Source organism: Ammospiza caudacuta, chromosome 1 (assembly GCF_027887145.1).
Source record: "Ammospiza caudacuta isolate bAmmCau1 chromosome 1, bAmmCau1.pri, whole genome shotgun sequence".
Taxonomy (NCBI): Eukaryota; Metazoa; Chordata; class Aves; order Passeriformes; family Passerellidae; genus Ammospiza; species Ammospiza caudacuta.
In genome coordinates this window covers 115,688,513-115,704,603 of record NC_080593.1, presented here as the reverse complement: position 1 = coordinate 115,704,603, position 16,091 = coordinate 115,688,513, and the positions used below count along the sequence as shown (strand labels likewise).

The 16,091-nt window shown below is 36.3% G+C and overlaps 1 protein-coding gene across 1 annotated transcript in view; it reads right to left on the bottom strand.

Annotated features, from left to right (window-relative positions):
- Positions 1–16,091, bottom strand: part of LOC131565693 (lipoxygenase homology domain-containing protein 1-like) — a 116,586-nt gene that overhangs the window by 39,807 nt on the left and 60,688 nt on the right. Inside the window, 7 exon segments of the mRNA XM_058816717.1 lie at positions 176–428; positions 4,839–4,978; positions 7,952–8,084; positions 11,647–11,733; positions 12,268–12,449; positions 12,931–13,062; positions 14,612–14,690. Of these exon segments, the coding sequence (XP_058672700.1) occupies positions 176–428; positions 4,839–4,978; positions 7,952–8,084; positions 11,647–11,733; positions 12,268–12,449; positions 12,931–13,062; positions 14,612–14,690 (1,006 nt within the window).

Below are 16,091 nucleotides of genomic sequence, written 5' to 3'. Positions count from 1 at the left end.
CATTTACCATCTCAGGAAAGTGTTTGGAGAGAAAATTGTTGTAGGAGAGGGAGTTCACGTTAAAGCTATACTGTTTCTGTAGTTTGGTTTTAGCCTTAAAAATAACAAAAAAACACTATTATGGATTACAATTAAAACCAAAGCAGGAAGGAGTTTTGAGGATTTTGGACCTTACCATAAATCTTTCCTGTCAACACTCCATTCCTGACTTTTCCAAGAAGTTTCAATGTTCGTTCCATCTGTGCATCACCAACTCCACTGTCTAACCATTGCTGGCAAAGAAATACATATTGTTCTTCAGTCTTGCCTGATTCATGGATGACAACTTGGTCGAGGTACCATCCAGCTCCATAACCCACATTATGGTGCTCAACAAGCACTTTGCTTAACTGTCCAAGGTCTACTGCTCTCATTTCAGAGATACAAACCTGAGAAGATAGAGGCAAAAAGAACAGCAAACTGATTAGACCAATATATATTACCATATATATTAGACCATATATATTTGACCTTATCTTCTATCTTTGAGAAGTTTGCATTAGGAAAGACAAATTCCTTTCAATGCTGAAGTATCTTTTTCTGAGAATAAGGAAAGATGTTATAGGCTGACACTCATATTTGGAGAACTTGTTCAGAAACTATGTGGATCCTTGAATATATACATTTTTTCCTCATCATGATCACTGCAGTTCAGGTTTTATTACAAAACACAATCCCTTGTTTTGGATAGAAACAAACCTCTGATCAAAAAACCAAAAGCTCATGAAAACTGAAGTTCAACTAACCCCTCATAAAGGAAACAAAGGGAGTTCTTCAAGAATCAGGATAGACCTGGTAATTTAAATTTCTGTTTGAATAAGGTATTTTATTTTAAAACATTTTCAAGTATTTTACATTTTAAGACACCCTATTATTCAAATAGGAACTATTGTATTATTCAACTCTGAACAGAAATACTGTTGATGACTATGCAAACAAAGATACTGACATTAGAAACTATAACTAAGGCTGTACACGCATACAGGCAAGAATTGATGTACTCCTCAGATGTAAATAGACATCTGTTTAAATATTGCTACGGCTACCAGTAAACAAAAGCTAAATGGCAGCTGCACTAGTGCATGTTGGGATGAATAAATTATGTGAGTGAGAGAATGAATGTGTTCCGTGCAAGATAATATAAGTGGGTGGGTAGATACATGGGCATGTGTGTGGGTGACATTAAAAAAACCCCAGATGGATAGTAGAAACAGACGCTATAATTTTTATTTGTTGCCAACCAATTTGCCACCAGGCAGGAAAAAGGATGAGGACCAGAAAGCAATGAAGGAAGAGATGATTTTTAGAATGAATTATGTCATCTCCTCCATTCTCCTGTCTGTGACAGACTATTCTCCACAATGTGATCAGAAAAAGAAAACATCCAAGTTATTATTCCTAGCACAGCCTTAGGACTTCCAGCATTCATACCTTGTTATATCCACAATATCCTCAAACAGTTACCATGGCAAGTTATACCCCTGCATGTAAGTAAATGTAGCCCAAAATAAGACCTAGCTGAGGAGGAACATCTTGCAAATAACTTTTCGGGAGCACTCATTGCTTTTTAATTTTATTCTTTGTAGTTCTAAGCCAAATATAATTTTCCTGTCAGTCTACATGACCTTTGACTTAGAGGAAATATCCTGTATTGCTAACATTCGTGTTCCTTCACAGCTAACTCTAATTGAGAAAGGGACCTATCATTAGTTTCATTCTCTGTGATAATAATTAACATTCATTAGACAACAGTGGTCATAATCACCCATTGTTATCAATGAATTCTCATAATAATACATTAAATTGCCTACTCCCTCAGCATTAGTAATAATGTACTTTTGGTTGATGTCATTACATTTCTTTTTCCCTTCAGTATAAAGACATTTGGAACTGTATTAAACACACTACTGGATGTACAATTAATGAAACCCAAAATGATTTTATTTAAACTGTTTTGCAAACTCATTTTAATCTGTTTCCTTATACTTGGTTGAAATTTTCTGTCTTCCTAGCTTTTCCTTATATTCATTATCAGTCAAGAGAGATCCTTTTTTTTTTGTATCTCAAGCTTCCTTAACTTTGTTTTCTTTGCCTGTCCATTCCACATTTTTCAGGGATATTGCTGACATAATCTTGTCTCTCAAGACAGCTTGCCCTTTATATTCCTTCCTTTCACCTTCTAGTCTTAGAAACTCTCACTAAAACCCCATTCCAACTTTTTAATTGAAGTACTTCTATGTAAAAGGAATGAAGACTGGTAGTAGTATTTTAAATTGCAGAACCATCTAGTCCATCACGTATAGTGTTGCCAACAGCTACCACTAACAGATTTCTATGGAAGAGTTGAAAACAGGGCAAATACACAGAGATGCTTCTTGAATATAAAGTCTCTCAGCCTTTTGCAAGTTGTGGTTCAGAGATTGCCTGAGCAGAGATTACGTCTTTGCACTTAACAGCCTCAGCGGAAAGTCGTCTTCCATGACAATGTGCAATGGCTTTTTGCACCAATATGTCTTTACCATCTGCAACATCTTGTGCCAGAAAGTAAAATGTATTAATTACACATTGAGCAAAAAGCCACCTCCTTTTGTTTTGAATCTGCCACCTGCACATTACATTGAATGCTCTTGAGCTCTTGCATTTCACAAAGAAATAGAAATGTTTATTTTCTCTATGCTATTTAATATTTTTTTTCTCCCTCACCCTTCCTCTCATCGTCTCTTTTCCAGAATAAATATACTTGTTTGCTTCACTGTTCTTTTTATAGAAGATATTTCATATCACTTGACATTCTTCTTGCACTTTTTAAGACAAATGAATCAACAAAACACAGCATCTATTATGCATCTGCACTAGTGAATGTCTTTGGAGGTATGACTGTGTTTTCTGCCTTAAGTGGCTGGATTTTTTTGTTTTGTTTTGGGGTTTTTTTAATAGTTTCTAAACATTTTTGTTCTGTTTTCTTTTTGTTTTGCTTCTACTGAGATGATATCCTACTACTTCCATATTTCAGAGCCCATCATTGTGCATGCAAATTTAAAGGATTATTCCTCCTCACAGACACCTCTCTTCATTTAGCTACAAAGAATTTAATCTGCCATTTTATTACCCATTCACTGTGTATGAGGTTCTTCTGCAGTCCCTGCCACCAGCTTCAATATTTATTACCTTAAATAGCTCAGTCAGAACATTTTGCTATCCCACTGCTCAACCCTTTCCCAGGAACCTATCAAACAATGAAGAACATGAACACACAAGATACCTAAAATACCTAAACTGAGGAACACTTTCATTGTCTGCAGCATAAAAACTGCTCCCTGAAAACAAAGAATCTGCTTGGGAAGACACTCAGCCCTTTGCAGCTCAACATAGTGGCCGTGAATTCTTTATAGGTAACAGCTGTATTACTGACCCTGTATTAACGTCCAGTATGAAATGCCATGTGAATTATTTCTTTTTGGACTTCTTTTCCAGATTATGACACTGATTATATGCCTTTACACCTTTGATTAACCCTTCTAGTTGTCCATAAACATTTGCCCTCAAAAACGCTGAGGATTAACCTGTATTTTTAATAATATTATCCGGATAATCAACATCATAAAGCTTTTCCTATATCATTGTAGCACAGTTTGGACTAAGACAGCAGGATTCTGAAAAAAGATGGCATCTTAGAAAAAAGGAAGTATTATTGAAGAGTCAGAACAACATATAGAAAAATCTAAGTAGGAAGATTAAAGACACATTCTTCTTTGCAAAGAACAATGCAGCAATACAAGTGCCCAGAGGGTAGAGGTCTATAAAGCATGGGAGAAGCAAAGAGAAAGTGATGTGGAAGAAAACCTTCACTGTCTTCCAAAGAAAGATGTGGAATGAGATTTAAGTAGCATGTGAAAGTTTAGTTGTACTCAGGTAGAAGGTCAAGTGCAACTAAATTGACACAGGAGACTATGGACACTTATCACATGTCAATAGAAGTATTTATACAAATTCATGGAAAAAAAAGTATCAATGTCAAGAGTATGACTCTGGAGCAAAACGACGTGGCTGGCTTCTAAATTTCTAAGCTCAAAAAGGCATAATAAATCTAGTGATGTAAGTGTAAGGGTAGGAAAGCAGTAGGACAGGTTGCCTAGGAAAGTTATGGTATCTCAGGCATGACAGAGCATAAGAAACAGTGTGAAAACATGCAGAGGATTCTGCTTCATTGTACAGGATGAATTGATCTAGTGCTCTCAGTTCAGGGTATGGGTGAACATGCTGTGCAGATATAATCATTAATATGGTAAAAAGCAAAGGTTAACCAGAAAATCTCTCCTAGGATTTATCTTGAGCAGACAATTATGTCTACAACCAGGTTTGCCTGTTTGCAATTTAACAGATAAATGGATTAATTAACATATAGTAGCTAACATGTTTAAAATCTTTCTTTCAACTCTATCTGGGTGGATTTAAAAAAAAAATTAAAGGAGCAGCCACAGGAAGTAGCCCTGATATTTCTATACTAGCTTCACAAATAGGTGAAAATTAAGCCATGGAATTTCATATATCATTGGATGCAGTTTCAGATTCTAAGAACATTTACCAGGAGTTTGTGGATTTTAGATTTATTTGTATTCAAACTATTCCTAAATTGGAATCTCAATTCAAGTGAAATGCCTGTACTTAGCAAGGAACACAGGTTACCAGAGTGTAGCATCCATGCTGGTATTTCATAATTGGAAAGAAACATGGTATTAGAAAATAATAAAATTAAATACATTAAAAAAAACATGTAAGGAAAATGACTCAGTACTAACCTGCCCTGTTTCAAAATGTGAGTGCCCGAGCCTCCTTTTGCAGGAATCTCCCCATTCTCCAAATACTGTGATAAATACATCTGCATCAGTTCCTGATGCAGGAAGTGTTCCTGTATGGACATTGATGAAGTAAAGGACTTCTGCCATGAAAAATCAGTGACACAAGACATTGCCAAATGAGATTATTTGCAATTTAATTACCAAACATTATAAACCAATACATTTTAGGTACATGATTAATTTCAACACCAAGGAATTAAGTTAAAGGAATTGACATCAATTTTCTGAGTTTCCTATGGATTGCTAGCTATCTCACAGCACACACTACAGCATTAGGGATGAAATGTCTTTTATGAAAAAATGCAAGAATCCATGCTTGCATTACAGAAGGAGAAAATACCCAACTTCTGGATTCTGGAATCACCTGAAAGACTCAGGCTGATTTTATCATGCTTTGTAAAAAAACCCAGGAGTTCTAGTAGGAATTATAGGTCTTGAATTGAGTTAGGATTTACCAACTCTGACATTTTACCAAGGAAAAAACACAGACATAGATTATGAAAGACACTTTTTGTTCTGGATCAACTGAACTCTGTTTAAATCTCATATTTTGAGAATTATGGCCAACATTATTTAATGTGTTCAGCAGAAATGGCTCAGCTATTTATACAAGCATTGTTATTATTCTTCACAACAAAGGATGGCTTGCCATGACTTTTGTCTGATGAGTTATACAGTACATATTCCTTCAGGCAGCATGACAGAGGATTTTTAATGGGTTCTGTGAAGAATTAAATGTTATAACAGACTCTTAAGATATATTTCTATTTGCAGTCTAGCCTCCAGTTAGATATTACATGCAAAAAGGTTTAAATATTTTAACTAAGACTTCTGTTCACAGTGTAATGAATGAGAATTCTTTTCTACATATTTCATAAAATGTAATCTGAACAAAGGAAGATATCATATTTTAAGTACAATGATGAAATGAAATATGGCTTCAGGGGCAGAAATAGGGCTTGAAGAAAACCTAAAAAACCCTGCATTTTCTCTTTGTGATTCATGCCATTACAACTTTCACACGTGCCTTTTTGTAATCTGTGAATTAATCCCTCATTAAGTGAAAATCACTCATTTTCTGGAAACTGCCATGCAAATATACTAACTGGGCTTTGTGCATTTTTCAGACTTTCAAATTGGTACTTATTCTAGTGAAAACAATACATGTCAGTTGTTTTAAAACAGAAGAAAGTGCTTTAACTAGATATCTGTACACAGCACTTACAGGATGGCCACGTTATCAGATCGAGCCAGCATGGGTTTAGGAGGGGTAAGTCGTGTTTGACCAACTTGGTCTCTTTTTATGACCAGGAGACACATCTGGTGGATGCAGGAAAGGCTGTGGATGTTGTTTATTTGGATTTCAGCAAGGCCTTTGACACTGTCTCCCACAGCATCCTCCTGGAAAAGCTGGCAGCTCATGGCTTGGACAGGAGCACTCTGTGCTGGGTTAGGAACTGGCTGCATGGCCGGGCCCAGAGGGTGATGGCGAACAGAGCTGCATCCTGCTGGGGCCTGTCACCAGGGGTGTCCCTCAGGGTCTGTGCTGGGGCCAGTTCTGTTCTATATTTTTATTGACAACATGGATGAGGGGATTGAGTCTTTCATTAGTAAATTTGCAAATGACACTAAGCTGGGAGCATATGCCAATCTCTTGGGGGGTTAGGAGAGCTCTGCAGAGAGACCTGGAATGGTTGGATAGATGGGCAGAGTCTAACAGGATGAAGTTTAACAAGTCCAAGTGCTGACTCCTGCATTTTGGCTACAACAACGCCCTGCAGTGCTACAGGCTGGGGACAGTGTGGCTGGACAGTGCCCAGGCAGAAAGGGACCTGGGGTGCTGGTCAAGAGCTGACTGAACATGAGCCAGCAGTGTGCCCTGGGGGCCAAGAAGGCCAAGGGCATCCTGGCCTGCATCAGGAACAGTGTGGCCAGCAGGAGCAGGGAGGTCATTCTGCCCCTGTACTTGGCACAGGTGAGGCCACACCTTGAGTGCTGTGTCCAGTTCTGGCCCCTCAGTTTGGGAAGGACGTTGAGAGGCTTGAGCACGTCCAGAGGAGGCAACGAGGTGAGGGGCTGGGAACACAAGCCCTGTGAGGAATGACTGAGGGAGCTGGGGGTGTTTAACCTGGAGAAGAGGAGACTCAGAGGTGACCTTGTCACTCTCTACAACTCCCTGAAAGTGGTTGTAGTCAGGTGGGGGTTGGTCTCTTTCTCCAGGCAGCAACTGACAGAACCAGAGGGCACAGCCTTAAGCTGGGTCAAGGGAAATATAGGTTGTATATTAGGAAAAAGATTTTACAGAAAGAGTGATAAAATACTGGAATGGTCTGCCTGGGGACTTGGCGGAGTCATCATCCCTGGATGTGTTTAAAAAAAGGTTGGATGTGACACTTGGTGCCATGTTTAGTTGAGGTGTTATGGCATGGGCTGGACTCAGTGATCTTGAAGGTCTCTTCCAACCTACTGATTCTGTGATTCTGCGATCACACAGTTTATTGAACAAATAGTTAAAAGTAATTTTGAGTGTTTTTTTAATATATATAAAATGCTTTGCAATCTTGTGTCTTGTGTGTCGCAGACATTTTTCACAGAAATCCTTTCTTTCAGATTTCTGCATCTTCTGGGAAGCAAGGGCCCCAGAAAGAGAATGTAAACAATTGTTATCAGCTGCTGTGAAATGCGATAGGATGCACCTGTGATTGGTTCATGTTCCCATGTTTATAATTAAGAGCCAATCACAGGGCAAGCTCTCTGGAACACAGGGACAGAGAATTCTCTTGTTTTTAGATTCTTTTCTATTCTTATTCTTAGCTTAGCTTAGCAAGCCTCTGCAACTTCTCTCTTTATTCCTATTAGTATAGTTATAATGTATTATATATCATATATCAATAAATCCAGCCTTCTGATCAAGAAACAAGATTCTCGTCCTTCTCACCCCAGTGACCTCCTCAGGTCGCTGTAATACTTGTGTTCATCCTATTAGGCAGTTTACAATTCTGTATTTGTGCATGCATTTACTCATGTATTTATTTTTTATTTCAATAGCATACCCCTGAGTGGTGGCTGGTCTGGCCTGACTGCAGCAAGCTCTGTCACGGTCTCAGATCCACCTTCTCCAAACAGACATGAGGCTTCAGTGTGAAAGCTCAACTCTTGTTTAGTGTCCAGGTCTTTCAGCTGAAGCTGTAGGCAGAATCAGAGAAAGAAATTCATTTATTTGAATTATTTAATTTCCCGTTTCCATCCCAAGAGAAACTGCCCTTTTTTCCTTTTTTTCCTCCTGCACACACTTTATAACAGCTATGTGATTCTGCATAACAGTTAGAGCAGCTTCTTAAAGCTGCTAATTCTGCAGCTGGATGTTTATAGGTGTATTCTTCATTGTATATCAACACAAGCATAGGACCCATTTGAAAAGAACCAATGAGAGGTTCAGCTTAAATTGACCTGTATGTGTTTGCAATTTTAGAATGTCAAATGAATGAATACAGTTACATCAATCTTAGTAGCATATGCCCATTTTGCAAAAACATTTGCTTTGCTACTTTTTATTTCTTTAAATGAGTCTTGCTATATCTCAGGTACGATTTTCAAAGTTGGCAGAAATTAGCTGTCCAGTGGCTTTCAGGGCTGCCGGTGGAAATAAGTTATTTGAAGAATGAATTTCAATAGAATGGGCAAGGTTAGGCCCAGCTTCATTCTACTTGGCTTTAAGTATTTATTGGAGAGTGAAGAAATTAGATTCCAAGTGTGTGGACTTAGAACATCCAAACCAGCTGAGGAAGCACAGCCTTAGGAGCTCACATATTTCTGCTGAGAGGGTCAAGGTGTAAATCAGGTTCACGGGAGGTCAACTGAGATCACATACTCTACCCTAGGTCAGGTTATAAAATCTATCAAGTTTATGCAGAAACATTTGCGGTAACTATTACATGCAGTATTGAACTTCAAAAATAGCCAATGACTGCAAGTTTGCGGAAACAGTTTCTTTAGTCTTCAGGATCACTTTGTATAGAATTAGCATATCCAAGAAATTTAAAGCAAAAGGAAACAAAAAGAAACAAAAACTTAATTTCATGACGACAGTAAGTAATTGGAATTCCTAGGTGAAGATTCTCAAAATTATTGTGGTCGCTTCTTTCAAGTACTGACAGCAGTGCAACAGCAAAACTTTGTGTTCATCATACAGAATAAACATACAAGTGCTTGGAAGCCCTGAGTACAGGTTTCCTCACACAGATTTCAACTACAAGCTTTGAGATGTAGAAATATTTATATAATTGAATGAGATAAACTAAATTATTGGGAATTTGACAGTTACGCTCTCATAAATTTCATCAGACTAAGTTGCTCTTGAGTTCTTAGAAAAGCAATGACCTAGCATTTTACATTACTGCTTATTCTTTCTGTCCAGTGATTTACAAGATCAGTCACAAGGCTTCCAGATGAAAATAAACAATAAGCCATAACCATTTCCAGACTTAAACCATTAATTACTTGAATAAAATCTAGATTTATTTAGGTGGCGTTAAATTCCACTAAAATTGCAGCCCATTGTTTACAAAAAATAGGGGTTTTTTTTCACGTGCAATAACAAAATCTTTTATATTAAATGTATAACAACTTCTTATACAAAAATATTTCCCACTAACTTTTATCAATATGTGCAACCCCAAATATCAATACATATCACAAACTCCTATTTGTCATAAAATTGCACTAAGGTTTACCTGCATATGCAGGCAGACAGCCTGCAGAAAGTGGATTCATAAAAATGAGGTGTGTAGATTTATGCAGACTTTGGCCTTAAAATAAAACATACCTGAAAAATTCTTGCCAGTTCTAAGATTACATCTAAGTGCGAACTTAATCTTCAAATCATATAGTGTTTCTATATTCTAAACAAATGTAAAAAATGGGTTTGTATTCTATTTTAGGAAATATCTATTTAGGAAATATCTTGCTCTTTTTGAGCAAGAAATAGCTACTCATTCTGTAGTACATAAATCTTCAGAATTTACAGAAAATACATAAATTTTAGCTAAGGTTATATAATTGACTACATAATTTTGCAGAAAACTGTAGGAGATAACAGGAAAAATTCTGGTACTTAGAATAACTCTGTAAACACGAAAGTAGAGAAGACAGAGTAGCAAAACGAATGTAGGGATTTCATCTCCTTTTTATACTTTCATCTGTGTTTCTGAGAAATTCCTGGAACTCTGAATATTATTTCTTTCACTTAAAAAGAAATCAAAGGAGGTAATTTTATTTTGTTGGGGCTGGGTTTGACCACTGATTCATAGTAAGCTTATGCATCCTGACAGCTGCCTGTAATTTTTCTTTTTCTATACAACATCTCTATTTTTTTCTGGATTGTAAGAATCCTACTAGAGTGAGACCAGCTTGTTACATTTTAGACTATGCTTCCATGAATAACTAATTTATAAATAGACTAATAAATTGGTATTAGATATTACAAGCATATTAATGTCAAAAGCAATAGATATTATTGTGGCTTGTGCTGTGGGTTGCACATGCATCCAAGAAACTACTAAGGTGCATAGCAACCTACTGACTCTTGTAGGTTGTAACAATTTATAGCTACTAATATACCAATTATTAAATAATTGTGAAGTATTTGAAAATACAGACAAAAATCACTTAGCCAGTTGCATAGGGTTGTTTTGGAAAAGAAAGCAGAAAGCAAACTATTACATTTATGAATTTTCTGCCATGTTTTGAGCCACCAGGTCTGGAGGCTGAAGCCTTACATTACAAAATGGACATATTAAATGTAGTGTCAAAATATTTTTGAATGCTTTATCAAATGGCATGGAGATGCATATTTGAAATGAGAAATTAGCTTTGCTTACCTATTCTTTCCATTTTTATAGCCTAAACGGAGAGTAAAATATTAACTGACACAGAACACATTTGGGGAGAAAATGTAAGATAAACATCTCCTCTATCCCCAGAAGAGCTCATAAATTCAGACACAACATTCCTTTGAGTGTCACAAGCCCATTCACATTTTAGTCTGGAATGCAGCTGTCTCTAGAATTTCCCATCAGAACAGTTTCTGGAGTCTTTATGCATTTAAGGAATCACCTTGATCTTTCAAATCCATAGCAGGGTTAAGGGACTCTGTGGCACAGTTCAGGAAATCATTCTTTTACTTCAGAATAATTCAGTGCTAATCCACAATGGGGTTTTTTGCCCTTGCCTATAGGCAGAGCTCATTGGCACAATTTTTCCTTGAATTAACCTTCAAGTTTAAGTATTAAAGATACTTTTAAATTCTAATTCTATTTTAAGATTGGCAGCATTAAGTCCTTTCTCCATTCCCTTTTATGAGAATTCTTAAAGACGTATTAAACTACAATCAGAGGTTTGAGGCCCACTGGTGGCCATATTGCAAAGAACTGATACTGAATATTATCTTGATTGGCTTCCACAGGTAGGTTGGTCTGTGTGGAGACCATCAGTATTTCCATGCAGGAATTAACATTTCCTAACATCAGCAGGATGAACTGTGCATAATGGGTGTGCACACCAGTGAAGAGCTATAGCAATATGCACTTCACCAGGGGCAAACAAGGTTGAGTTACCCACAAAGAGGCCTGCAAGCTGCAGACAGTCATTTGTAGATACCGGGTAACTGAGACCATCTGTGTCTCCACAAAAGTTGTTTTCTGTTATGTTGAAAATTATTGCAAGTTTACATGTATTATATTGGGAATACCTTGTGGAGAGTAATTCCTCTTCTCAAGGATGGACCACATAACAAAAAGGAGACTTTTGTTATATCTCCAATGTCACCAGTGGTCAACTGTTAAAAAATAATAATAATAATTAAATATATGTTGTATGCAACAGTTTGCTCAGCATACTTTAAACCCAAAACAAGATAAATACAACAGGTAATAATATTGGTCAATGAGGTTAGTGTTAGGATGAGGAAGTCCTATTAAGAGTGCAAGTTAATTCAGACTCACATTTGTATTATAAATTATGTCTATTTTTTACTGAGGGAAATGGTTCCAGAGCATAGGCCAACACAACAAAAGGGAGGAAATGTACAACTGAATTCTGTATTTTCAAGGCCAGTTCTTTCCCCCTGACTTAATTCGAGTTAATGAGGTTTTTCACATAATATTTGTCATTTCCTCAAGAGAATTTTCTTAAGTGATATGTTTTGGCCCGCAAGTGAGAAGTTCTCCAAGATGTGTTTATTTAAGACACAGAGGAATAAACATTAACTCTGACAAACAACCAGTACACATAAAGTAATATATATTGGCTACAATTCTTATTTTACTGAAACTATTTGGTAAGACTTGTATGAAGTAGAAAAGAAACCAACCAAAAAGGGAGTATCACTCAGATTTTGAACTTTCTGTGCAGGGGATTTCCCTTTTCTTCCAAATGCAACAACTTGAATGTTAGGAACATCTTCTGGCACTTGTGTGCAGTGCACCCATGTTTGCCATCGCCCTCTACTTTTTGCATCTAAATTTTCCATGGGAAGGGATGTCACAGATGTCTCTGCAGTAAAAGCAAAACTATATTTAGAACAATATCTGTTATAAGGCAGTATAAATCAAAAGATTGTATTGCCTGGTAGTGCCGGATGTAGCACAGGAAATTCAGCAACAAAGCCACAAACCCCTCATTGCTCACGTTAGTCCCGTGGAGGGTTAGAAAACCAGGCCAGTGGCCTCATGGATCCATGTCACACTTACACAGAGGCCATGCCCCTTCTCTTTGTATTGTTCCAAGGAGAGGAAATGTCCTGCCAGAGGAGAATCTTTCAATACTGCCATTTCAAATTTCTCCATCCCAGGCATAATTTCTTCCCCTTTGTTCACAGAAGGCATGATTCACCTTGGTCCAGGCCCAGCCCCTCCCCATTGGGGTACCAGCGCCAATTTCTTCCTACTGTGTGATGTAACCTTATACCAGTTGTGAACTGCTCTGCCATGCAGAAGTGATTCATGGAAATGAAGGACACTTCTGCTTGTATTACCTTTGAGTGGAATTTCAACTTCTGCATAATCTTCCTTAGAGCGTTTATTGATCCATCCATCATGAAAAAAAACATGTGTAGAAAAAGGGTAGAAGACTTCTTTTATAAGAATTTTTTCCAAAAACCACCCATCTGATTGAAAATAAACAGGACATTATTAATTTATACCTTTTAAGCACCAAAATATCCTGTATATGCAGTCATAAGTTTCTACCTTCATCAAATCAATAAAAGGTTTTCTTTTGACAGACTTATTAAGGAAATAAAACTTCTGAAAATATATTGGCTATGTGTCTGTGTTTCTATCTGTTCCACTACACTCCAAAATAGTAAATGTTTTTACAGATCTTGTTAAATTACATGTAAATTAAATTAAATGAGATAGATTTGCTGTAATGATCTATTACATCTCAAAGTATGGAAAGGCTTCTGCATGCAGACTTTAGACACAAGAAAGCCCAATAGGAAATAATATTATCAATGTCCTAATGGAAAAAGGATCATGACTTCTATGACATTTACTATCAGAAAATCCACTCAACCCACAGCTTTCTTTCTGGAGAGATACCATTCTATATAATAAGGAACAAAATTCAGCTAATTTTATCTTGATTTGAGGCCATGATTATATGGAAACAAGGCATTTGTAGAGTTAGATCTCTGAGTCTTGGTACACTTGGTTACACTCCCAGTCTTGTTGAAGTGAATGAAAGTTTGTGTTCATTTTAATGTCACCATCTAGCAAATAGTCTCCCATCCTGTTTTTCTGAGTCCGAGTTTAACATACAGAGTCATTTTGTAATCTTGAGGTTTTTTAGAAAAGAAAGAACAAGAGACTCAGGTTATCATACTCTGGAACAATCGTTTCCATTATCAACATTATCCTGCAGGACTAAAATACCTGTAGAATCTCTATTCTGTTGTCTTTAAAAAACAATGGGCCAAAATTGTAGCCAAAGGATTGAATAAAATACCAATTCATGATACTCCTTGTTGTTGGTATTTATTTTCAAGAAATAAGCAATTTTTTTTTAGCTACAATAGCTGCTTTGGAGTCAGCAGTAGGATGAGAAAAAATGCTGCAGCAATAAAGACTTTTTATCTGCCCGTCAACCTCACATATGCAGGATCCCTTAAAAAATATTTTGCATGGATTCGAAGGAAAGAACCTGTGAGGCCAGAACAGTCTTTCTTCTGTGCTCAGCTTCTCAATCTAGTGAAACAATTTTATGTTCTCATCTTTACACAGAAGCATATAGCCCTAAATTCCTTTTTTTGACTTATCCATCATCTAAAAATGTACAAGAAGAAGAAATTTACAAAAGTTTCAAAAGCATGATGGCATACCACTTCATGAAAAACAAAAAACTTTGTTGACTCTGCTTGTAAAAAGATAGAAACTTCAATGGAGAACAATTCCATATATAATTTTATGATTTTACATTGTCACATTTCCTTGGAATCCCTTGCAGATTTTAGGAAAACCAAGCTGTATCTGGATACTTGACATATATAATGCAAAAGAAGTAATGAACAGCAGAAAATGGAAATCAATTTCATATTTTCTAATCTCTTAAAAAACACTTTTGTGTTAAATTTCAGACATTTCTGAAGCACTAGGGTCACCTAAATCTAATAATCTACATCATTATTATCTTACATTAACCGAAAAATTACCAACCTTTTCTTAGACTTTTAAATCCAACACAAACTTGATTCAACTTGCCAAGGTATACAGATTTGATTTTAAAAATATCCACCTGCAATATGAAAATAATCAAAATTATATTTTTATTTAAACTTAATAGGGGTCTGGCTTTGAGTATTTATCAGTTTAGCCTGGTGTGTTGGATCATTGTTTTGCACCTTGATTGAAGTAAATTTATCTCATCTATGCCATTTAATTGTGTTTGACTTCATAATTAAATATTATGTATTATAGTTAATCTTTTCTTATCCAGTTGATATTATGAATTATGAATTTCAGAATGTCTCTGTATTTAGTAGGAATTATTTTTGGAAAAATCAGATACATGCACTAGCAATAAAATTCTCATTTCTCATACCTTCATGGACTGAAATAAAGAAATCCTAGTGTGTTGAAAGTTACTTTGGTACAGAACCTAACTTGCAATGAAACTGATAAATACTAGATGTCTAATAATTATGAAAATCTGGAGCAATTTCATTTTCCCTAAAATTCGAAGTTAATTTAGTGGGAATTAGGGATGTAAATGGGAAGTAAGTGAACGGTATCTGTGAAGATTTCAACCACTGTGCTTTTGGGATAAGGATGTCTCCTTGAAATCATCTCTATAATAGGCCAAATTTTCTACATACAACAGACTTGAATGATCAATAGACTTCATGGAGTCTTTCCTTTTTTCCATACCTTAAATTTTTATAATTTATTCACCTTCCTGCCTATATATACTCATCTTCTTTGAACAGTCACCTTCATAATCTCTGGGAAAGCTCACATAAGTGTGTGCACTAACACATTGCTTAAAATGCATGTTCATTGGCTTTTTTTAACTGGGCCTGAAGAAATGAGGTTTGGAAACACACTACTTATGAATGGATTCATCTAATCTTTTGAGAAACCAGCTGCAAAACTAATTCTCTACAGCTAAGACTTTTATTTCATGTGACTTCATGAGTTATTCTGTTGAACACAGAAGCAGCTGTCTTGGAAAGCTGGCTTGAAGATGCAAGTTTGAATACAACAGTTGGGTACCAGTTTGTGGGTTTGAAAAAAAAAATAAAACCCTTGCATTGTTCCCACAGTCTCACAGTTCCAGAATTTCAATGTCTGTGAGAGTAACATTGGTCAAAAAACCATCTAGAAAAAAAGAGCAATGACTAAGACCAGAGCATTTGTCATTTGAGAATAAATTGTAGTAAAGAGAACTGCAACAGAGTGAATACCCAAAGAGTTGCTACTCAAAATCTTTACTATAAGAAGAAGATTAAGGTCTTATAGCCCAAGATATAGAAAAGCCCTTTAGAATTTCAGAGGAAGGCTTTAGCAAGTCTGAACAAGCCTGTACAAAAAGTGACACAGAATCTGGATTATACAGAAAAAATCCTTGTGAATTTGCAGATGAGTAGTACTTCCACAGGAATGAGTATTCACAGAAGTCAAGTGCTATTGTTCAGGT